Source organism: Geotrypetes seraphini, chromosome 5, assembly GCF_902459505.1.
Source record: "Geotrypetes seraphini chromosome 5, aGeoSer1.1, whole genome shotgun sequence".
Taxonomy (NCBI): Eukaryota; Metazoa; Chordata; class Amphibia; order Gymnophiona; family Dermophiidae; genus Geotrypetes; species Geotrypetes seraphini.
This window is the reverse complement of record NC_047088.1, coordinates 45796027-45821196: the sequence shown is the minus strand read 5'-3', so window position 1 is coordinate 45821196 and position 25170 is coordinate 45796027. Positions and strand designations below refer to the sequence as shown.

The following is a 25170-nucleotide window of genomic DNA, read 5'->3' as shown; positions in this document are numbered from 1 at the left end:
GCCACCTAGGTGTAAAGCTGTGCTCCTGCTATTTTAGGGGGGGGGGGGCACACAAATGTGGACACAGAAGGAACATTGGGCTAGATTCACTAACACTCCGATCCGCGTGCGATTGGAGGCAGGCCGACCGATTCGCCAACCATCTGTATGCAAATGGGGGCAATCGGAGGCACGCCCCCAACTGACTGCACAGATTGCTAAAGCCCTGACAGTAGTGACAGGAGAAACAGCCTCCTGTCACTACTGTCAGGGCTTCTGCCGGCTTTTTTAAATCGGGCAGATATTTTGCGCGTTTTAAACATGCAAAATAGCTGCCATATTTTTTTTAAAAAAATTTTAACTCCCCCTCCCAACATGTGACCTGAACCCCCCACAAAAAATTTGCCCCGCAGCCGCATTTAGAAAAAATTATGGCAGGAGGATTCCCACTCCCTCCTGCCATCAGTCCCACCCAAAAACTAAGGTAACGGCAGGAGGGATGTCAACTCCCAAGGGAGGAGCCCGAGGCGCCTCAGCCAATTAAGGGCCTTAGGCTCCACCCTGTGCATCACACGATGCACCGAGGCATGGCCTAATGCCTCACTCGTTGCAGGAGGCATTGGAGTAGGAGTGATTGAGCACCCCTCCTGCTCCGTTAAAGGTACAGGGAGGGGGGGAACGGAGGTGGGGAGGGATGTCCAGGGAGGGTGGCATCAGGGAGTTGGCATCCCTCCTGCCATTACGTTAGTTTTTGGGTGGGACCGAAGGCAGGAGGAAGTGGGAACTCTCCTGCCATAATTATTTTCGATGAGGCTGCGGGGAAAATTTTTGGGAGGTTCGGGGAGGGAGGTTAGGGGTACTTGTTGGGAGGGGGGTTAGTAGTTGGCATCCCTCCTGCCATATTTGCAGGGACCGGGTGGGCAGGAGAGTCAGCCAGGATAGAAGCGACTGGTCTTCAGTAGTCGCTTCTTTTCCAATTGGCAAGCCCAATCTGTGTTAGCTAAAGTGTTTAGTGAATCGCTGCCCTCCCAAATTTGCATACCATTTCTCTCATTTGCACGCACGGATCGGGAGGGGATCGCTAAACACTTTAGTGAATCGGGCTGGAGGGAAATCTGCTCGCTAAGGGCTTGCAAACCGATCGGTACACGATCGGTTTGCTTATTGAATCTTTGCCATTATTGGACCTGGAGTGGAGAAGAAAGGTACTGGAGTGGGGAGGGGCACAGGTCACTGCATTTTCGGCCATTTTTAGTCCCAAATGCCTCTTGATTTATATACAAGAAGATAGAGTAATGGTCTACTCTATCGCGCAGAGCTCTCGAGCAGGATTGTTCTCAGCCTTTGATCCACGTTCTTTGACTTAGGACTCTTAGGGACCCCTGAGGAAGTCAGGGTTGTTGAAACATGGACCGTGTTGGGTCCATAGTTCCCATCTTATGGGTCCTAGACATTTTATTATGTGGATTTTTTGACTATCTTCGACATTTTCTCCACATCGTTTTTCGTTGGTCTGAGCACATCACATAAAAATGTTTTATTCATATACAGTGGTGCCTCGCATAACAGACGCCTCGGACAGCGAACGCTGCGCACAACGAACTTCTTGTCTTGATTCGTACAACGGACTTTGTTTCACACAACGAAGTCGCCCGAGCTGCATCCTTCCGCGCAGTGTGCGTGACGCTACCGGCTACCATCCTCCTCCTCCATCAACCAAATGGGAAGTTACATCATGAGGGGAGAGGAAGGAGGAAGGAAGCCGTTGGCAGCATACGCACTGTTAGAGCCCCGTGGCTTGTGTTAAAGTTGTTTACAGACTTCAACAGCAGCGGGAGAAAGCAGTCGCCGGCCCTGTTTCGCCGATCGAGGGGGGGGCCCTGTTTCACCGATCGAGGGGGGGCGCCTGGTGTTGCCGATCACTGCGGGGGGGAGGGGGGGCGGGCTTTGGCAGAGGTGGGAGAAAGCAGTAAATGAGTGGAAATTGGCAGGCCTGGGGATGGAAGGGCAGTCGAAATACGGTATGTTGGAGCAGGGGATGAGAGGGAGGGAGAGAAGGGGAAATATTGGACAAGGGCAGAAGGGATGCTAAATCATAGGGTGACAGGCAGAGAGAACAACAGGAAAAAGAGTGGAAGCAATCTTGAACCCTGAGGGTGAGGGAAAAGAGAGGTGGTGAGATGATTGATCATGGGGAGAGGGACAAAAGGGAATAGAGATGGGATAGGAAGATAGTGGAAGTAAAAGGACAGGGAGATGTATGTTTTTAGATGTATCTAAATAAAAATAATAACAAAAAATTTATCTTTTTTTATGTCATCTTAGCATATTTTATGCTACAGAACGAATTATTTTTTTTTACATGTATTGTTATGGGAAAACGCGTTTCACATAACGAACTTTTCGCATAACAAACTTGCTCCTGGAACCAATTAAGTTCGTTGTGTGAGGCACCACTGTATTTGATGATCATGCTTTGTAATGCACACTGAAATTTTTAGAGGGTTTTGCATTATATTTCTCCCTATTTTGGCCTATTCTTAAGATACAATTTACCCATTGATTGTATTTATGCTATTTGGTCAATTTACTATTGTTATACTGTTAAAGCAAATTTGAAATTTTAGAGTAATAATAATAATAAGTTTATATACCGCAGTACCGTGAAGTTCTATGCAGTTTACAAAAGATTAAACGAAGGTACAAATTGATTGGACTTAAGAGAGGTGGAAGAAAGAGATTAATAGGTCAAGAAAATTATTATTGAGGAGAAAGAGATGCTCCGTCATCTTGGATAATCTCTTCAAAAAAGATGGTTAATAAATTCCAATAACCAAGTCAAATGGGGAATTATGCAGGCCTTAATACAGAATTATTTTGGTGTTCCTAACCTTGCATACTAGCATGAAGAGAACAGCGGGACCTGAAAATCTTGCAACTCTGATGGTAAACTGACTCAGGTTCACATGTGCTACTTCATATTGGCTCTGATCTAATTTAGGGGCGGAAAAGATGGGGAGATTTAATAAGTTGCCTACCTTTTTGATAAGTCAGGCAATTTTTTTTCAAATATAAGCTTGAGATGTTATAAAAACTATACGAGAATATGAATGAATATATAAATAGTCAGATCTGGAAATATTGCAAATCGAGTTGGTCCTGAGGACTCTCCTTATACATGTTAACAAGACTCTGAATCCAAGGCACCGGCTTGTACACTTATGCATGAAGCCATTTACCTAGGAGATGGGCCATCTGAATAGATCATTCCAAAAATAATTAACCTGGGAGACATAAGCAAAATGGGCGATTAAGTCTAATAAAATTTGGGGCAGGGAGCACCTAGGGTGTTAAAGCATATTGGTGAAATGCAAAGCTGAAGATTCAGCCACTGCTGGGAACACGGGCAAGTGTATCACCCAGGACTATGGGGATCCTTGACAGATTACTGTCCACCCTCTGGAACACTCCTCACTTCTGGAGGGGTCACATCCTACCATCTGCTGGACCAGTACCCTCATTTTACCCCAGGAAGGGCATGAGTGACAACAGAACTCCACCCCCTCCCTAAACATCCTACACATACCATGCAAACTGCCCTGGACAGAAAGGTAGAGAACTGGGCTGACAGACATCCTCCCCCAGCCAAGAAAGAGTTAGGTGAGGAACTCTGCCATGCATGTGAGGTTACTGGCTGGCTCCAGTTATAATAGTGTTGTTCACACCCTCCATAACTATTAGAAGCAACAGGTTGGGGAGGTGCACTTAGACAACATCTGGTACAAACAGATTAAAAATACATCCTTGGAGATGGGACCAAGACAGATCAGTCACAGCTACAATGGCAAGGAATAAAGCATAAAACCAAAACACCATTGCATATAGTAACTAAAAAAAATAATGAATATTGTCATGGGCTCTGTAGCCTAAATGCAAAGGCTACTTTCTCACTGACAAAGGCACTTCACCCCTTTCAGCTACTCTCCTTGCCAGCAAATACAGGAAAAGTCCAACAGCCAATCCAAAACAAAAATATGGTACTTATACACAGAACACAACTGAAGGGGGCAGCTAAGCCCAATTTCATAGTACACCTCAACACCAGCCTGAGTATATAGAGAGGCCTGAAACAACCAGACTTTCTACATGGTGAAAAAGGCCTCTTCAAAACACAGCCGTCACAAAATGGTCAGTCATCACAACCACAACTTTGTGATCCTACCACTTGTGAATCTGCTGGGGAAACTATAGTGTACTTGTGCCAGGGCTGCAAACTGGAAGCCACTGCCCATGAGCATCCTTTTTCATGTCATATCTGCCACCCCTCCCTTGTCCTGGGAGATGCTGTAGTACCCTTACCAGCATTAAACTTCCAACAAACCATTTGTTCCACAATCCTTAGTACTGCTTGCCAGAGCAGACAGGGGAAAGGGATAGAGGAGCAGAACTATGACCCCCAAGGTCTTTACCTAACCCCTCCCCAACCCTAAGAGGCCATGTAGGACCACCTTGCCAAGTGCCCCAATCCTTCAGAAGCCTGAAAGCTCTAGTTTTGGATTGGAGATTCACCTCCATTAGAGGCAAGGCCATTCTTAAGAGCCCCCAAGTCTCTGTCTACAAAAAAAGGAAAGAGGGGAAGAAAATGGTACTACCCTTGCTGGCAAGGGACTTGCAGGATGCCTTCCATCCAAATGACTTTAGGATAAGGCTCAGGGTTAGAGATCCTGAAACCCTCTGGGCTTATGTTCTAGAGAAGTGTCCACGGACTGACTCCCTTAGGAGTAACAAATGCCAAAAGCCATCGACTGAGTCCTTGGGAGTCCAGCTTCCCTCGACAGATCCTGCTCTTCCTGTCCAAGTTGCCAGTATTTCTCAATTTCCAGCAGCTAACTCATGTTCCAGGACTGCACCAGTCCTTATATTAATGATGTAACTGGTTTGCCAGTTCTTTGTCACTTACCTGCTGTTCAGGTGACATCTATTTGTCTGGACTGGTATAGCAGACTAAAGGCAGTCCCCGGATTAAGAATGGGTTCCATTTTTAAACCATTCTTAAGTTGAATTTGTATGCAACTCAAATTCTAGTATTCTTCTCACCTTCTCCATGTCCTTGAGGCCCCACTTCCATCCATCCCACTGTTCCCTCTCCACCACCATATCCAGCATAACTGTCTCATCTCTCTTCCCCATGCATCGCTACCTCCCTGCTCTCCCACCACCGTGTCCAATAATTCTCTCTCCCTCCCTATGCCCAACAATTCTCTTCTTTATTCATCTCCCCATGTGCACCTTCTCTTTCTCTCTTACTCAGACACCCAATCCTATTCCCTCCCCCATCTCAGTATCTTTCCCTCACTCCCTCCATTCTTCCATCCTCCCTCCATTCTGTGTCCCAAGTACATGCCCCCTGCCTCATTCCATCTATCCTTTGTTCCTCCCACATCAGAGGGAAGGCTTCCAGCTTAGCCACGGGACGCATATAGGAGCTGCTGCCCATGGCTTTGTGCAGAGAAATGACTGCAGTTAGGAGGGAGACGGCCAGAAGGTAAACACCTGCAAGAGGGAGGCACATACTTGTGGCACACAATGGAGGGAGGGAGGGAGAAAGGAAAAGGGGCGAGTTGTGACACTGAAGGTAGAATAGGTCCCTCATTCATAAGTACGAGCCTGATGTAAGTTAGCTGTTTGTGAAACAAGGACTGTCTGTATAATCAAGGATTATACCCCCCAAAATTGTGTTACGTGTACATTTAGAAATCTATATTAAACATTAACATGCATGTGAAATAAAGTAAACACAAAAACTAAATATAAAAAAGTCATTTAATTCCTACATCTGACAAGCCCTCTTGTTATCTAGTATAAAACCAAGAAAAAAAATGGTTAAACATACTGAATATTCATTTCAAATAAAAAATTGTAGAGTCAACCAGACCACTAAAAATAAGTCCCCCACACTTGTTTAAAAAAACAAAACAAATGACCATACCCCAAGAATAAATGTGCATCTTCTTCCAAGTAGATAAGTTAGGCTTAACAGGTGCCTTCTAAATAAAAGTAGGGCAGGTTCTGTCAAGCAGCACAGGAAGCAGCGGCTACACCCTGCTTAGCAAAGTCATTTTAAGTTTCAGAGGCCAGAAACCACAATATCTTCACCATTTTGTCAAGTGTGCACTGTACATTTTGCCTGTCAGTCTTGCTACAGAGATGTGCATTTATAGTCAACCCCCCCCAAAAAAAAAAAACTAAACCCATTTTGAAGTTAAGCCATTCTGATATTTCTCGCACACTCAAGTTAACTTTATTCAGTCCTCCTTATTGGAGCAGATCTTACTGACTGGTGATAGGAAGGAGGGTGGAAAATAAGGAAAAGGGAAATGTTAAAGGGATCGCAGGCAGGCAGGGAATGAAGGTGGAAAGGTATATATAAAAGGAGAATATATGAAATAGCTTAGGGAAGGGGGAGGAAGCAACAACCCAGGACACTCCCCACAAACTCCCATCTCCTCATTCACAAGTTACATACCCAATACAGTCCCATCCCTACATCAGTTTTTCTCCTTGCCCTGTTCCTTCCCCTCTTTCACTTGTATTTTACTCCTTCTCTTCAGATGCCTATTAGAAGCAAGAGATCAATGACAGAGGTAATGAAGATGGAACCACACTGCTGTTCCTCTTAATTTGTCAGGTTGGCGATCCTCTTAAAATTGCATCCTTCTCACTAAGAGGACAATCTGTGGTAATGCAGTGCCTAGGGCCAAGTGTCATGGTTCAAAGCCCATTAGGCCTGAACAGAGAATATGGCCCTAGGTGTTACACAGCTACTAGCAATCTCTTAAAATAGCAGGATAGACTGGGGGGGTGGGGGGGGAGAAAAACACTGCTGTTGCCACATCCGCAAATATTCAGGCCATATAGTTTTCCTTGGCAATTCTGCAGTTAATAAGAAATTTAACAGACTGGGCAAATTGTAGGAAACCAGGTTACTAGGTATAGATATTTTTCTTTTGGTTATGTGCAGAGTTTAGAAATTAGGGAAGTATTTTTGTTTTGTGCAAAAATATACTATTAGTGCACACTAATCCTAACAAAATGCATTTAGCATGCTAGACTAAATGAAACAGACACCCTCCCTTAAGCTTGCTGCATTTTGTAGACATCAGTACCAGAGGTTAATGCATGGTATGGGGTGAGAACACTCTGCATCTTCCCATACTCAATGGAAAGAAACACACTGTTAACTGCATTGCAGATAACTGTATAAGGCTACACTTAACAGGCATTAGAAGGTGCCACTGTTTTGTTACTGCTGGTGTGCATTGACGCCACACACACTAATTTCCAATATTAGCTGCTTAATGTACTTTAGGCACAAAATGGACATTCTGTAAGTGGGAGATACGAGAAAGTTCATTACAAATTAGTATTTTCTTTCAAGTTATAAGCATGAAGAAAATTCACAATTCACTTAAACCAAGTATGTATGAGAAAGTCTTGACAGTATAGTAGTTGTCCACAGTACAGTTTTGCTTACCAATATACTATATGGCAGGAAAAAAAAAAAGTACAGACACTTTTTCTATGACTTATTTCTTGTAAGTACCTCATTGTAGATTTTGGAATGGCTTTCACAGACTCTAGAACAGGGGTGCCCAATAGGTTGATCGCAATCGACCGGTAGATCGCCAAGGCAAAGTGAGTCGATCACGGAGCCCGTGATCGACTCACTTTGCCTTGGCGATCTACTGGGCCGATCAGCCTTCCTCTCCCCGACGTCAATTCTGCCGTCGGAGAGGAATTCGGGCCAGGGAGAGCTTGGGGCTGCGGCGGCTTTGAGGCCTGTTCCCCGGTGGTGGCAGCAGTGGCTTGGTGGAGGGCAGGGAGAAAGAAAGAAAGGGGGTAGGCAGGGAGAAAGAAGGGAAACAGAAAAAAAGAAAGGGGGCATGAAGAGAGAAAAAAGAAAGGGAGGTAGGGAGAAAGAAAGGGCAGGGAGAGAGGAAGAAAAAGTTGGGGGAGGGAATGAGGTCTGGAGGAGAGGAAGCATACAGGCTGAAAGAAGGGAAGAAAGATTGGATGCACAGTTAGAAGAAGAAAGTGCAACCAGAGACTCATGAAATCACCAGACAACAAAGGTAGGAAAAATGATTTTATTTTCAATTTAGTGATCAAAATGTGTCTGAATTTATATCTGCTGTCTATATTTTGCACTATAGCCCCCCTTTAACTAAACCACAATAGCGGTTTTTAGCGCAGAGAGTCTATGAGCGTTGAGAGCAGTGCTGGGCATTCAGCACAGCTCCCTGCGCTAAAAACTCCTATTGTGGTTTAGTAAAAAGGGAGGGGTTATATTTGTCTATTTTTGTATGGTTGTTACTGAGGTGACAGTGCATAGAGTCATCTGCCTTGACCTCTTTGAAAAAAAAACAGAATAGGAATAATAATTAACATTTTCTCAGCGTACAGTGTGCTTTGTGGTTTTTAAAATTTTTTTTATTGTTGGCAGATCATTTTGACTTGCTCATTTTAAAAGTAGCTCGCAAGCCCAAAAAGTGTGGGCACCTCTGCCTTAGAATATTTCTTAGCTAGAACTTTACAATGCAAAGTGAAAAAAAAAAATAAATCCTAAACAGAAAACAGCTTCCAAATGTTTTGGTAACTGGCTATTTGCCAATGCAGATGTTGCAAAAAAAAGTTTGGGCATCCTTTCAGTTGCTCTATAGCTTCCATATTTACCCTTTTCTTATTCTGGCTGCAAACCCCAAAAAGAACCCCCCCTACACCCTGAAAAAAGTAATTTTGTATTAATCTGTAGGAAAAAACATGTTGATCTTTGTACTATATAGAGTTGCGTTCACTTCAGGTCACTCCAGGATTTACTAAAACATATGATTTCGGCAAGGATACAAACTTTGTATACAAATATAAAATACTTCCTGATGAATCTCCAGTCTCATATCAGTAACGCAGCCAAGTTTTCAAGTCTCATACCATACTCAACCAGCCAAGTTTTCAAGTTACACAAAATAAATTTGCATACTGCTATTTTGGTAGCTTTTCTGTACAATGTTTTCAGTCTTTATGGAAGTATAGTATTAAAAGGTCTGAGAAGTGACATAGGGCAACATTTTATTTTCTGCCAATCATCATAACATTCCCTACCATTTTATTGCTCTGACTAGCAACTTTTATCAGATAATTTATAGATATAATAGTATCCATGTTTTAAAACCATTTGTTTAGTTTTTCCATCAGTTGTTTCATCACTTAGGACTCCTTTTACAAAGCCGCGCTTGGGCGTTAACGCGCGGAATAGCACACGCTAAATTGCCACACGCAAAAGCTGCTACCGCCTCCTTTTTAGCAGGTGGTAGATTTACAGCTAGCGCGCACTATAGCACGCGCTAATCCAGTGCGTGCGATAAAACCGCTAGCGTGGCTTTGTAAAAGGAGCCCATAATGTATTGGTAAATCAGCTAATCAAGTACAGGTATCAATACTGTGCAGTAGTATACTACTATGCAAAGTACACAGATATTACAAGTTTAATGCAGAACTGTTTTGTTTAATGCTTCATTTCATCATTTAGTTGAAATAGAGAATCCACAGCACTGTTTTTCAACTCAGTACTTGAGGCACACTCAGCCAATTGGATTTTCAAAATATCCACACTAAATATGCATGAGAGATTTGCCTACCAAGGAGGTAGTGCATGCACTCATGCATATGCAGTGCAGATATTCTGAAAACTTGACTGGCTGAGTATGCTCCACTAGCTGAGTGAGAAACACTGATGTAAGACCATTCAAATACTTAGCTTGCTTAAATTAACCAGGCAAAAGTTATAAAGAGCAAGGTGTTACAAAGATGGGAAGAGACTGCTGGATCCCTGGAAAACCACAGTATTAGTAAAGCTGGCAGTAAACTGAATAAAGAAGATAATTCAAGCATATTTGCAACAAATGATGATAATGGCAGTGATGAGCAAAGGTGGAGCTAAAGTGTCTTAGAAAAACTGGTTAGCAGATGGCAAAACACAAAAATTAGCTAGCTGAGTTAAATAGCAAGAAGATGCAGCAAAGTTGCAATTCCTTCTTCCATTTAATTGGTGGGAAGTGGCCAGTTTAGTATGAGCTATAGAGAGGTAGGTAGATTTCCTAGATTAGGAGCACCTCCGTGATGCGATGACCATTACAAAGCCAGAATGAATTACAGTATATAATGACTCTAGAGGTAAGCTGCATGAGGTTTTAGGCAACTGATGTTGGGATACATTTGAACATTATATGACTGATAAGCATGTCACTCAATTATTGGAAAAGGTTAGCTAAGAAGTACTGTGCACTTGACTCTCTCGTCCATCATATTTGTTGAAGACAATACTACTTAATCTTGTGAATTGGTTAACATAATATTACAAGAGGGTTACTACCCTAAAAATAATTTTGCATATTTTGTTAACTCCTATTTCTAAGGCAATAGGAGCAGATCTTTCTAAACCTGAAAATTTTGGATTGTTAAATTGCTTAATCATTGATTAATTAGTCAGTTGTCACTCAAGTTTGGAGTATTACATTATACTCTGCATGGTTTTAAAGCCTTTCATAGTATGGAGACACTATTGTTAGAGATAGTACAGGATGGTATTGTTCAGTTGTACAGGAACACTTAAGCATGGGGCAACAGGCAGCGGTACTGCAGTTTAATGTTTCCGCGAAGTGATCATCAATTAGTGCTATATAGGTTGAGTGAATTAAGCATTTATGGAAATATTTTTCAATGCCTGAAAGGATTTTTAGAAGGAAGAACATATCAAGCTGCAAGAGACACTGAATTATCTGGAATAAGGAAAGCTAGATGTGGTGTGCCTTAAGGTTCACTATCACCTTCCTTATTTAATATACGAGAATTAGGAAAAATGTTTTTTAATTTAGGCAGATAACACTTCTACTTTGGCTACTTATGGAAGCACCTACAAATGTTCCTAAATATATCAGTAAAATTGTAGGCAAAGTTAGCAATTGGGCTAGAAAAAAACTTTTTAAAATTGAATATAGCCAAGAAAAACAACTTATTGACTTTGCAAGTTGTGAGTGTATCTGTTCTTGTTGTAATCTGCTCTGAATTTAAAAAATAGTGGAATATAAGACTAATGATTAAATTACATTAAGCCACCTGCTTTGAACCTCCATTCCACCTCTGCACACACAAATAGGCAACAATCTTCCTGCACTAGTAAATACCCTTAACTTAAGGTAGGGCGATACAATGTGTTGCCAGAAACGTTGCTAGCAGTTTCAGCTCCAAGTAGCTTTATTTCATGGAGGGTTCAAATAACTAAAAATCTGCTATACATCCAGAATGGAAAACCCTTTTGTGTGCACCATTAATGAGTATTTTTCATGCCACAGCTTGACTGCAGCATGAAGCATCCAAGGTTTTCGTACCTGGAAAGACTGTTGATTCACCAGACTATACACGAGAATGAAACCTTGCCCGTTCTTAATGTAGAGATCCCTCATAGATGCAAATTGCTCAGTCCCAGCTGTGTCCAGAATTTCAAGTACTGATGGTGAAGAGTCCACTTCAATCTCTTTGCGGTAAAAATCTTCAATGGTAGGGTCATATTTTTCAATAAAAGTCCCCGTGACAAACTGCACAGTTAGAGCAGATTTACCGACCCCGCCACTCCCTAACACAACTACTTTGTATTCCCTCATTAGGTCTCTTTTTACCTCCCCACAACATAAAAACATAAAATAATCAGTAAGCCCAGACCAGGAACTTGCTGCTTACGAGGAGCGTTAATTTGCTACGGCGAAGGCCAGCGGCCGGCTTTTCATGGCCAAGCTGGATCGGTGTGAAGGAATTGGGAGAACAGCGGCCGCCTTCCCCTTTCAGCTCTTCCGCGTTTCTCACCAAAGTCACAAATCCAGGACATGCACCGCACCCTAAAAACACAGGAATGTTAAAGCAATAAGACTAATGGCCCCTAGCTTTCTCCTGAGAAATGGCCCCCCCACAACTGCCGCCCCGTCCATGCAGCTCTAACTGCCCCGTCCATGCAGCTCTAGCTACCCGCCCGCAGCCAGCACAGTCCGGCACCGGTCACTTACTCTAACCCCGCAACTCCCCGAACCCCCCCGCGAGTAAGAGACGCCGGGCCCAGTGAGGAAACAGCCACTAAGCCGAGGCCTCCGTCTCCTCTCCTAGACGGAAAAGAGAAGACGGCTCCGGTCGAGGTGTCGCCTTACGGCGGGGTGAGCGCTGGGGCCCGATTCCGGCCCTTCAATCCATGCCCGGCCCAGTCTCTCCTCCTTTCGGAGCGTCTAGGGTGGGGACCGCCCGGCCGGGAGAGACGGAAATCCCTCTCTCACACACATACACACACCGGAAGGAAACAGCAACCTCCGCCTACAAGGGGGTGGAGAGCAATCCCAACAACACTGTTCAGGCTCCGCCTTTTCCGGTGCAACGGTCAAAGCGCCCCGTCATGAGCTGCGCGCGAGGAAACTGATGCGTGGCCAAAGCGCAGGTAGGGCCGTGTTTTATGCCGGACCGCGGCGTGGGGTATCGCGCGACGTAATTCCCTCCCAGGCACCGTAGCACCGCCTGTGGTGTGATGCCCCGGTGTCAGTTCGGTGCAGTGTGTGGCGGCGGTTTCTGTCAGAAGAACAGTTACTACTGCTGTTATGTCACTAATATTGCTTAGATAAACAATAGCCCAGGTAACCTGTAGAAAGGGGAATCTTAAACTAAACCCAAATGGTAACATTATACTTTAAGAGAACCGAAAATCTAAATTAACAAAAGGGGCTAGTTTTTAAAATGTTTAGCAAACTTGAATCGCATAAAAGTCAGCCCTATCTTTATGCGGTGACCCATAGCCGTTTTAAGTGCTGAATATCTCACTTGGCTAGCTCTGCAAACCTGGAAATTCAATACCAGTACCCAGACTTGGCCTGGCATTGAATGTCCAGGTTTAGCATCGATGGCAGCCAGCAAAACACTGACTTCCATTGGCCAAATATCAGGCCCAACATCAGAATCTTAAAAATAAAGTTCCAACGCCAGTGTTTTTCAAGGGAATGTGAATGGTTTTGAGATTTTTAGGAGTAAATGATCTTACTAACCCATTGGCAAACTATCTGATTTATGCCGGAATGCTCTACAGGATCACAGTCTTAATTTAGTGGGGGAATTTATCAAGGAGCGTTATGGCCTTAACACAATTTAATGCGTATTAAGGGACTTAGTGCACATTAAATGCTAAAAGCCCATAGGTGTAGAATGAGTTTTAGTGTTTAATGCGCACTAATTCTCTTAATGCGCATTAAGGCTATAACACCCCTTGATTAATTCCCCCCTTACTGGCTTTGGCTGAAACATGATTGAAGGAGGGAGGTTATTAATTTCATGATTCGTCACCAAATGTTTTCTCCTTCCACAAAAAATATTCTTTTAGGTGGGGACTGGAGAGATGGATTGGTCTTTATTGCTGTCTTCATATTTAAGTAATTGATCTGGAACTATTTAACATTTTGTGAAGTGCTAATGCTATAAATCAGTTTTCAACCCACTCAAACAATTATATTTATTTATTCTCTGCCAGTTCAGCTTCAGTTAATGAACTTTGTTCACACTTTCCAAACTTACTTGTGGTTGGAAATTTTAATATATCTGCTGAAGATTCTTCTCAGCTATTAGTTAACTAGCCACATTAATTTCTATAACCATTTATGGGTCCTTTACTAAGCTATAGTAAGCATTAGCACCTGCTTACTGCAGTTTAAAAGGGTGTAACACAGGATGTATTCAGGTCACCCTAGAACAGGGTTTCTCAACCTGGGGTACGCAGACCGCCAGTTGGGGGTAAGAGGGCTGCCTGCCACCCACTGCATTTAATTACCCCCTCCCCCCCCTGATGCTGCTGGAACTCCAAAAGAGCCAGGCGCATGCAGTGATTGCACGCCGCAGGCCCATAAACCTCCTCGATGTCAGTTCTGACGTCGGAGAGAAGGTCTGGGCCAGCCAGGGGAAAAAACACAATTTTGACAGCCAAGACACCCTCCTGGCCAGGCTTAAGCAGGGCATTGAAAACTGGTTGTTCCCAGTGCCTGGCTGGAGGAGGGACAGTTATAGGATTACCATATTTGTATAAGTAAAAAAAGAGGACACATGGTTCTGCCCTGTTCCGCCCCAGCCCCGCCCTCACACAAACCTCATCTTCTCTCCTTCCCTGAGCTTGGGGCCACGTCTGGAGGACTTCTGAGCATGTGGAAATGTGACACTGATGTCACATGCATGCGTGTGATGTCATCGTGTCACATCCATGCATGCTCGGAGGCCCTCCAGCCGAGGCCTTCCAAAACCCAGACAAACTGCGGGGTTTTCAAAATCCGTCCGGACACCCAGACAGTCCTCTAAAAAGAGGACATGTCTGGGTAAATTCTGACATTTGGTAACAACTTAACATGGGCAAGACCAGGGAAAGCCTAGTCAGGCATTTTACCAAGAGTCTCCTGCCTTAGAAGTAATTGTCAATAGAGGGCAGGTAAAGGAAGGGTCTGGGCTGAAATAGAGGGAGAAGTAGGTCAGTACAAAACCCTCACAATTAGAACTCACTTCACTGTTATGCTAGCTGAAAGAATATTGCATATGTACACAACTAGCCACAACTAGCAACAGGTTCCAGCCATCTTACTGAAAACCTCTGAACCGTTCTAGGGTATTCACACTGTTTTTCGCCTCTAAGTCCAGGTGCAAGATACCATCTTTTTTATTAGAGGGGGCTGAACAAACCAATTTTGTGCCTTGCTGCAATGTTCTCTAGTTGCTGATGTTGCTTTGGCTAAAGTGTAAGTGGGCCCCTGTAACCTATCCCATTACATTCCCTAGGTCTCCCTTTCGCTTGCCATTTAGACTAGTAATTCTTAACTTTAAAAAATTATTATTTAGCAATACTTAAATGCAATAGTACAGTACAACTATAAACATTTGAGTAGAAAGCAATAAATTATATTAATCGAAGACATGCATCAGTTAAAAAAAAAAAAGAAAACCTTCTTAGTCTAAGAAAAAGAAAGAAATGGGAGGAGTGACACAAACAAAAAGTAATATTTAACTTGGAACAATCCAATAGGAAAAAAAGGGAAGAGATACAAATCACCCTTTCAAAATCTTATCCTACTATAATCGAAAAATGCCTAATTGTACCATCTAGTGCCAAGAAATTACCTCTTAGTGCTAGGTGGTAAGATGCACTATCTCCTTTGTATGCCAATCTATCTTATGCATATTCATTTTGAATATTCTGAAAACCTGACTGTCCAGGTATGCCCTGAAGACTGGGTTGAAAACCACTAACCTGGATGTACTCAGCTTCCCATCTGCATGTCCTGAAATGGTATTTAAACATCTGGGTTTCTTCAAACATTTAAATGCTGCCGTTTAGACAAGGGGATGCTACTAAAGCAAGGGCCTTGGTAGGTAGAGAAACTTGTTGACCTTCATAAAGATGTCAACTCATTTTTTGGAAAGGCTGCAAATGACTAGGGCTCAGTTTATCTAAGGCTTTTTCCATGGTTCAGAATGGAAGGCAACCTGGGATGAATCAAACTCCAAATTTTCTTTGACTGTATGGCCCACATCCAAGTTATTTTTTGCTATGATTTTAGAAAAGGGCATTTCAGCTAAACAGTCTCTAGATGTCAGTACAGCATTATGATAAGGAAGGGCAGAGTGCACTTGTTGCCTGAACAAGGTTAAACATAGCATTCTACTGTTTTAGATCTGCTTGTTAGAATCAGTTTCAACTTCAGAAGTACCCAAGATGCTAAGGACATTCACTCATTTGGAATGTGTGAGAGTTATACTTGTTACACTTGGTTCTCTATATCCTGAGCTGCAACATCGGTACCCAAACTACCTTTCATTCTATTGACATCATTCTACATACAAATTCCTTTGGATAAATTTTCTAAAATGCTTTTTTTTTTGTCTATGTTATGTACAGTCTTATATCCCACCAAATCCTCAGTATTCAGAGTTCTGTAGGAATATATTTCAAATATTTATTGAACTTTAAAGAACAGCAGTAGATTTTTGAGTTTAATAAAGTTGCACCTTATAGGTTAAAGTGGATGACATTGATATGACCTTTTGCCCTATGCAGATTTGTTATGATCCTATGCAGGCAGTTAGATTGATTTTTAAATTGTCAAAATATGAACATATAACCCCTTATTATCAAAAGCTGCACTGGCTTCCAGTAGAGGGACGAGTACTTTTAAAATTTTGGCTGTTTGGTTTTTTTAAATTAAATTTTATTAAATTTACAACAGAAATACAAAAGGAATCTTAACCAATATTTTTAAATAAAGCTTTAAATGGCTTACTGCCAAAATATTTAGTTGATGCATTTCTGTGTGCATCTTCAGAACATGTATCACAAAGTCCTTCTGCCTTTGCTTTTCCTTTGGTGTAAGGTTGCTCACACAAAAGATATGTTAGCAGGCTTACTAAGTAGCTCTTTGGAACCCTGAATTCCACCCCCTGCTTGTTAATTCTACTTCTTATGTGCACTTTAGAAAGTTATTAAAAACTGAATTGCTTGTTAAATATTTAAATGATTGAATTGTTTTTATAATTTGAATATTATATAATTTTGCTGATAATGGTCAGTTTTTTTATTTTTGTACATGGCTTTGAACTGAAAGAAACTACAGTTCGTAGATAAATGTTTATGTTATGTTATTGGTCTGGGAGTCAGCTGATTCTTTTAAATGCAACTCTGTATTTGTTGGTGCCATTTTGAAATGCACCAAATGAACAAACACAGTAGCATGGGTATGTTGAATGTGCCTATTTGAATTGATCTTTTGCCAATGTGGATTATATTGTACTATTTTTACTCCAGGAACCACCTCCTGATGCAGTATTTGAAACGTGGTCACTTTAGGAGGTTACCTGATGGCATGGACCATTTGGCCTTTATCTACCATCATGTTTCTGTGGTTAGAGTTAATAAAGATAAGTTCTTTTTGAATTCATATATTTGAAGGAAAAGAAAGACTATCAACTAGATGCTTTTATAAAAATTGATGAAAATCTAGTAATTAAAAATTTTTAAATGGTGGATCTATGAGGAGTATAGTGCTGATTACCCACTAAGAGATTTTTGGGTCAATCACATTTTCTGAGGATCTAAAATAAATTGTTGGCATATACTGAGGTTTAATAATTTTATATTTTTATTTATAAAAGGAGGTCTGTCCTGTGTTTTGACCCAAGTGCCAAATATATATTACCTACCAATTGATGAAAGGTTGCATGTGTGTGCTCAGTCAAAGCCCTCCTGACTCTCAGAGCTTGCACAGAACTCTGGCAACCAGGTAAAAAATACCAGATTGGGAGTGATTTTGTTTTGCCGGGCTATGCTCGGCACAAATAGCATGCAAATTAAATGCACACTATTTGTGCTGAGTAGCCCGGTAAAAGGGGAAGGAACTGGCGCCTGCATAGAAGAGCTAAGCAGTAGGCACAGCTCTTATGTGCAGGCTCAGTACAGATCCAAATCGTTGGCACTTGTGAGCAGTTTATTGAAGTGTTCTTTTTTGTTTTATCACCTAATATGGATGCAGCTTTTGTGCATCTGTTATGTGAGTGTGTGTCCTGCACCTAACTGCTGCGTTCTGATTATAGATGCACAAACAGCTACCAGCAGCTACAGACCTGCCAGAAAATTTGACCCAGTAAGAGGTGGGCATTCATTCCCTTTTGAGCATTACAAGGAGTGCTTATTTTAATACTAATGAGCTCCTTGTAATGCATTTGCATAGGGTTCTCGGTAGCTGCTACCATGATTGGTAAAAGCCCCTGAGAACCCTTTTGAGCATCAGAGGCTGAGCTGCCTTGCAAGTAAAACTGCCAACAACTGAAAAAAATGAAGAGAAAATAATACAAACAAGTAATAACTCTCCAAAGAGGCAGCAGAGGAGAATCCATACAATCAAAAAGAATTCCATATTTTCTAAGAAGTGAGCAAGCAGAGTTGAGAGACGATTTAAGAAGGAACAATTGATAGCTGCTTCATTTAGACATGATAAAGTTCCTGATGAAGATTGTGAAACAGGGTCCTTGTTGGACAAATGAGTACGACATAGTCTGCTGCCAAATACATGGGTGCGGCACAGCATGTTGTTGAAACATCGAACCTTTGTTTATCAAGCCAGGACATAGGAAAGATAAGTTTCTGGTTTTCTCTTGAAAGCAATTGTTACTTACTTAAACTGTTTTAAGTGATTCTGAGAGATATATATTTTTCTGATTATTTTCATTTTGGAGAATTTTCCAGCGAATACTATTTATTAGGAGACTGCAGAGTTGAATCTCACACATTTATTTTTATGCACAATTGAATAAAATTAAATGAGGAGCTAAATGATATGACAATTAGAGCTTCTTGTCATATATAGTAACAACCTACACGAGGAGAAGCTACTCTTGATCTAATCTTCAGTGGACTGGGGGGACCTGCAAAGGAAGTAATAGTATTAGACCCACTGGGGAACAGCGATCACAACATGATCCAGTGCCGACTAGAACTGGGATCATCCAGGGTGAAAAGAACCACAACAACAGCGCTCAACTTCAGAAAAGGGAATTATGATGCAATGAGGAAAATGGTGGGGAAGAAACTCAACGGCAGCACAAGAAAGATAGAGTCCGTAGAAAGCGCCTGGACCATGCTCAAGCGTACGGTGCACGAAGCACAGAACCTGTACGTCCCCAGGTTCAGAAAAGAGTGCAAGAAAAATCGAATAAAGAACCCAGCATGGATAACGGCTGCTGTAAAAAAGGCGATCAGTGACAAGAAAGCATCTTTCAAAAAATGGAAACAGGATCAAACGCAGGCCAGCCAAAAGGACCACAAGGAAAAACAGAAGGAGTGCCACCGAGTGGTTAGGAGAGCAAAGAGGGAATATGAAGAGAGACTAGCGAGAGAGGCAAAAAATTTCAAATCATTCTTCAGGTACGTAAAGGGAAAGCAACCAGCGAGGGAGGAAGTGGGGCTCTTGGATGACGGGGATAGAAAGGGAGTAGTGAGGGAGGAAAAAGAAATAGCTGACAAGTTAAACGACTTCTTTACATCAGTCTTCACGAGGGAGGACACATCCAACATCCCGGAACCAGAGGAAATAGAAAATGGAGATCAAGATAGCAAGCTGATCCAACTAGAGGTGAGCCAGGAGGATGTCCTCAGGCAGATAGACAAGCTAAAGAGCGACAAGTCGCCAGGTCCAGACAGCATCCACCCAAGGGTGCTCAAGGAATTAAGGAATGAAATAGCAGAGACACTTCAGCAAATATGCAACCTATCCCTAAAAACTGGAGAGATCCCGGAGGACTGGAAAATAGCTAATGTCACGCCCATCTTCAAGAAGGGTTCAAGGGGCGACCCGGGAAACTACAGGCCGGTGAGCCTCACATCGGTCCCGGGAAAGATGATGGAGGCACTGATTAAGGACGGCATCTGTGATCATATCGAAAAAAATGGACAGCTAAGGTCGAGCCAGCATGGGTTCTGCAAGGGTAGGTCGTGCCTCACAAATTTGTTATACTTCTTTGAGAGGGTAAATAGCCAGGTGGACAAAGGTGAACCCATAGACATAATTTACCTAGACTTTCAGAAAGCCTTCGATAAGGTACCACATGAGCGATTGCTCAGGAAACTATGGAATCATGGGGTGCGAGGGGAGGTCCACCGATGGATTAAAAACTGGCTGTCGGAGAGGAAGCAGAGGGTTGGTGTAAAGGGCCACTACTTGGACTGGCAAGGGGTCACGAGCGGGGTTCCTCAAGGGTCGGTGCTGGGACCGCTCCTGTTTAACATATTCATCGACGACCTGGAGGCGGGAACAAAATGTGAGGTCATCAAATTCGCTGATGATACCAAACTATTCAGCAGGGTTGAAACCACGGTAGATTGCGAGGATCTCCAAAGGGATCTTACGACACTGGAAGAATGGGCAAAAAAGTGGCAAATGAGCTTCAACGTGGGGAAGTGCAAGGTCATGCATGTAGGGAGAAGGAACCCGATGTTCACTTACAAAATGGGGGGAACAATGCTAGGGATCAGTAAGCTGGAAAGAGACCTGGGAGTGATGGTAGACACGACATTGAAGGCGTCAGCACAGTGCGCCACAGCCTCGAGGAAAGCAAACCAAATGCTAGGTATCATTAAGAAGGGTATCTCGACCAGAACGAAGGAAGTCATCCTGCCACTGTACCGGGCTATGGTGCGCCCCCATCTGGAATACTGTGTACAGTACTGGTCACCGTACCTCAAAAAGGACATGGCAATGCTTGAGAGAGTCCAGAGAAGAGCAACTAAACTGATTAAGGGTATGGAAAACCTTACATACACTGATAGACTGAAAAAGCTGGGGCTGTTCTCCCTGGAGAAGCGGAGACTCAGAGGAGACATGATAGAGACCTTCAAGATCCTGAGGGGCATCGAAAAGGTTGACAAGGACAGATTTTTCAATTTGAAAGAAACCACAAAAACAAGGGGCCACTCGATGAAATTGAAGGGGGACAGGTTTAGAACAAACGCAAGGAAATTTTTTTTCACACAGAGGGTGGTGGACACATGGAACACCCTTCCGGAAGCCGTGATAGGAAATAGCACAGTACAGGGTTTCAAGGAAGACCTGGATAGGTTCCTGGAGGACAAAGGGATTGAGGGGTACAGATAAGAGCAGTGGAAGGTTTAGAGATAAATGTAGAGGTAGGTATAAAATTAGTCAGGGACTGCTGCTCAGGCAATATGCCTGATGGGCCGCCGCGTGAGCGGACCGCTGGGCGGGATGGACCTCTGGTCTGCCCTGGCGGAGGCTACTACTTATGTTTTATGTTCTTACTTATAATAGATGACGGCAGATAAAGACCCGAATGGTCCATCCAGTCTGCCCAACTTGATTCAATTTAAATTTTTTCTTCTTAGCTATTTCTGGGCAAGAATCCAAAGCTCTACCTGCTACTGTGCTTGGGTTCCCACTGCCGAAATCTCTGTTGAAACCTACTCCAGCCCATCTACACCCTCCCCAGCCCATCCTCCACCAAATGGCCATATACAGACACAGACCATGCAAGTCTGCCCAGTACTGGCCTTAGTTCAATTTTTAATATTATTTTCTGATTCTAGATCCTCTGTGTTCATCCCACGCTTCTTTAAACTCAGTCACAGTTTTACTCTCCACCACCTCTCTCGAGCGCGCATTCCAGGCATCCACCTGTAAAGTAGAATTTTCTAACATTGCCTTTGAATCTACCACCCCTCAACCTCAAATTATGTCCTCTGGTTATACCATTTTCCTTTCTCTGAAAAAGATTATGTTCTACGTTAATACCCTTCAAGTGTTTGAACGTCTGAATCATATCTCCCCTGACTCTCCTTTCCTCTAGGGCAGGGGTGCCCACACTTTTTGGGCTTGCGAGCTACTTTTTAAATGACCAAGTCAAAATGATCTACCAACAATAAAATTAAAAAAAACCCACAAAGCACACTGTACGCATAGAAAATGTTAATCATCATTCCTATTCCAGGGTTTTTCAAAGAGGTCAAAGCAGATGACTCTATGCACTATAACCTCAGTAACAACCATACAAAAATAGACAAATATACCCTCCTCCCTTTTTACTAAACCACGATAGCAGTTTTTAGCGCAGGGTGCTGCGCTGAATGCCCAGCACTGCTCTCGACACTCATAGGCTCCCTGCGCTAAAAACCTCTATTGCGGTTTAGTAAAAGGGGACCTTAGTGTAAAATATAGACAGCAGATATAAATTCAGACACATTTTGATCACTAAATTTAAAATAAAATCATTTTCCCTACCTTGTCTGGTGATTTCATGAGTCTCTGGTTGCACTTTCTTCTTCTGACTGTGCATACAATCTTTCTTCCCTTCTTTTAGCCTGTATGCTTCCTCTCCTCCAGACCTCATTCCTTCCCCCAACTTTTCCTTCCTCTTCCCTGCCCTTTCTTTCTCTCTGCCTCCCTTTCATTTTTTTCTGTTTCTCTTCTTTCCTTCTGTCTCCCTGCCTGCCCTTTTTCTTTCTTTCTCCCTGCCCTCCCCCAAGCCACTGCCACTGCCATTACCATCGGGGACCAGGACCCAAACGCCACCAATAACAGGCCCCAAGCTCTCCCTGCTTCGGCCAACCAGCATTCCTCTCCCCGATGTCAATTCTGCCGTCGGGAAGAGGAAGGCTGATCAGCCCAAGATCGTGATCAACCTATTGGGGGGAAATGCTGCCGGGTCCTGCCTTCGCGGAAACAGAAAGTAGGCAGGACTCGGCAGGAAGAAGAACAAATGCTTCACTAACCTGTCTCCCGCATTAGCCCGTAGTGAACGCTTGCTTCAGGGCTCTCAACATGTGCGTGCTGGCTTCCCTTCTCCCCCCCCCCCCCCCCAGACATAACTTCCGGTTTCGGAGGGAAGAGAAGAGAAGCCGGCACGTACACGTTAGAGCCCGGAGCATAAGTTCGCTACGGGCTGAAATCTCCAAGCCGGTTTTTTTTGGGGGGGGTTTAATGTTCAGCAGCGGCAGATGACAGCTGGGTGGACCGCCCAGCTAAAAGGCCCTAGGGAGAACACTGGAGAGGAAGGCTGATCGGCCCGTAGATCAGGACGGCAACACGAGTCTATCACAGAGCCCGGGATGGGCTCCGCGATCGACTCGCGTTGCCTTCCTGAGCTACTGGTCGATCGCGATCGACGCGTTGGGCACCCCTGCTCTAGGGTATACATATTCAGGGCTTCCAGTCTCTCCTCATACGTCTTCTGGCGCAAGCCTCCTATCATTTTCGTCGCCCTCCTCTGGACTGCTTCAAGTCTTCTTACGTCCTTCGCCAGATACGGTCTCCAAAACTGAACACAATACTCCAAGTGGTACAATAGGTACAGGAATGCACCACTTTTGCTGAAATCTCCTCACTTTATAAAATAAATTTTATATATAAAATTATTTTTGATTGTGTGGAGTCTCCTCTGGTGCCTCTTTGGAGAGTCATTAGTTGTAATTTGTAATTAAGACTGTCTAGAACCAATCTCTGGAAGCTAGATTATAGACCTGGAGGAGCAGAAACAGAGAGGTTATAAAGATGAGCTTCAGGGACATAGTAGTAAAGTCCCAGTCTGGCAGCCCTATGCTGCCATAGAAGAGCAAAGTCACCTGAAATGAAAGGTTGCTCTGGTGTTGCGGGAAATGATTCTGTAGCTAGGACCTAATCTCCAAGTGATGCAATATTCTACTTCTCTGATGATGAGGGTCTAGGGACTTAAGCTCAGGAGGGAAGGGTTACGATGGCGATTGAGGTTGGCAATATGATCATTAGGAATATAGACAGCTGGGTGGCTGGTAGATGTAGTGATTGTTTGATAACTTGCTTGCCTGGTGTGAAGTTGGTGGACCTCATGCATCACCTATATAAGATTTAAACTGGAATACAAATTTAAGCTTTTAAATTTGAAAACCAGAACCTCCAGAAAAACATTCTCAGAAAGGCTCTCTTTTCTACACATAGGACCTTGGGTCAGGCAGAGCTTCAGAGTTTCAATGTATGGATGAGATGATAATGCAGGGAAGAATGCTTCAGATTTTGTTAAGAACTGGGCAACATTTTGAAAAAAGGTGACCCTATTCTGAAAGAATGGACTCTGCCTTAACCAAGGTAGAACCTGGCTGCTGGCACTAAAGGTTAAGCAGTTTTTAAACTAGAGTGTGGAAGAAGCCACAGTCACTCATTATTGCATGGTTTGAAATGAAGTATTTTAGAAAGATATTAATAAAACAGTAAAGTGCCAAAAGTGATCCAGGTACCTTTAAATTAAAAGATTACAAAGAATCCTTGTCGGCTGCTGGTCAGGTTATAATTTAAAGCAACAAACATATTTTTGAAATGTCTGTATGCAAATACCAAAAGTGTAATAAATAAAATGGTAGTTAGAATATATAGCCCTGAATGAAGAGGTAGCCATAATTTGCATCTCAGAGATATTGTGGAAGGAGGATAACTAATGGGAAATTGTGATACAAAGGCATTAATTATATTGTAATAACAATGTGGATCAAATTGGTGGAGATGTGACACTATATATTAAAGATGGCTTAGAGTCAAACAGGATAAAGGTTTTGCAGGAAACAAAATGTGTGGAATCTTGATAGTTAGAAAATTCCATGAGTGATGGAGAAGAGTTTAGCCAGACCCAGATTTAAGCATAGGCAACCCAGTTGACTGCCTATAATTCCACATTTTGACAGAACCTGCTCCTGCTCTAGCTAGGTGCACATGCTGCTTCTAGGAACAACACAGTGACAGCTATGCTTGGTATTCCTTGGCTTATACACTTCTCCCTCTGTATTTGCTGTGGTAGGGAATTAATAGACCCCCGAATACAGAAAAACTGTGAATAACTTTTTCATATGTTATTCGCTGTTTTCTTTTGAAAACCATTGTGAATATGGTGAAACCGCGAATAACATGTGGGAGACCTGGCCTGTTCCTGAGGGAGAGGCAAAACACGGTGGAGAAAGTGCTGGGAATTGGCGATTTCTCTGTAAACGCTTGGAATCAGTGATTTCTCTATGCAAGCTGATGAAAATTTTTTTTGGGGGGGGGATGGGATCAGATAGTTAACGGGACCGAGCTCACAGCAATGGGGTTTTAAAAAATTTCAGTCTTATTAGTTTGCTGGTCCACAAAATAATTAATTTATTTCCGCCGGTCCATAGGTGTAAAAAGGTTGAAGAACACTGGTCTAAGTTATAAAAAGATTGTCTGACTAACCAGCTGACCACTGCGATTCCTTCTATTCGATGACAGTTATTTTACGATACAGCCTGCAAAACAATTTTTTCAGTGATAGCTCCCATATATTGGAACTCACTCTCATCAACACTGAGGCAAGAATCTAATTCCACCAAATTCAAATCTAACCTTAAAACCTTTCTTTTTAAAGATGCATACAAGGTCTAGACTTAGAGCCTGATTAAAATTATTCAACGTCCCTTTGATTTTTTTTCTTCCCCTTCAATTTTTTTTGCTATGTATTCCTACCCATTTCCCTTTTGTATCCTGTGAAGTTTTTTCTTATGTTCTGTTTAATATTTTAATTGTGTATGTCTTT

The 25170-nt window shown here is 42.8% G+C and overlaps 1 protein-coding gene and 1 long non-coding RNA gene across 2 annotated transcripts in view; one reads left to right on the top strand and one right to left on the bottom strand.

Moving 5' to 3' along the window:
• The window catches only part of RAP2C (RAP2C, member of RAS oncogene family), a 22532-nt gene extending 10038 nt beyond the window's left edge, over positions 1-12494 (bottom strand). Inside the window, exons 1-2 of the mRNA XM_033945804.1 lie at positions 12368-12494; positions 11424-11927 (exon numbers count right to left, since the gene is read on the bottom strand). Of these exons, the coding sequence (XP_033801695.1) occupies positions 11424-11732 (309 nt within the window). The 5' untranslated portion in view covers positions 11733-11927; positions 12368-12494. The remainder of the gene's footprint in view (positions 1-11423; positions 11928-12367) is intronic.
• On the top strand, positions 11921-25170 carry LOC117361030. Its single transcript, XR_004539576.1, has 3 exons — positions 11921-12511; positions 16895-17736; positions 24776-25170. It is a non-coding gene; the product is annotated as an uncharacterized LOC117361030 (long non-coding RNA).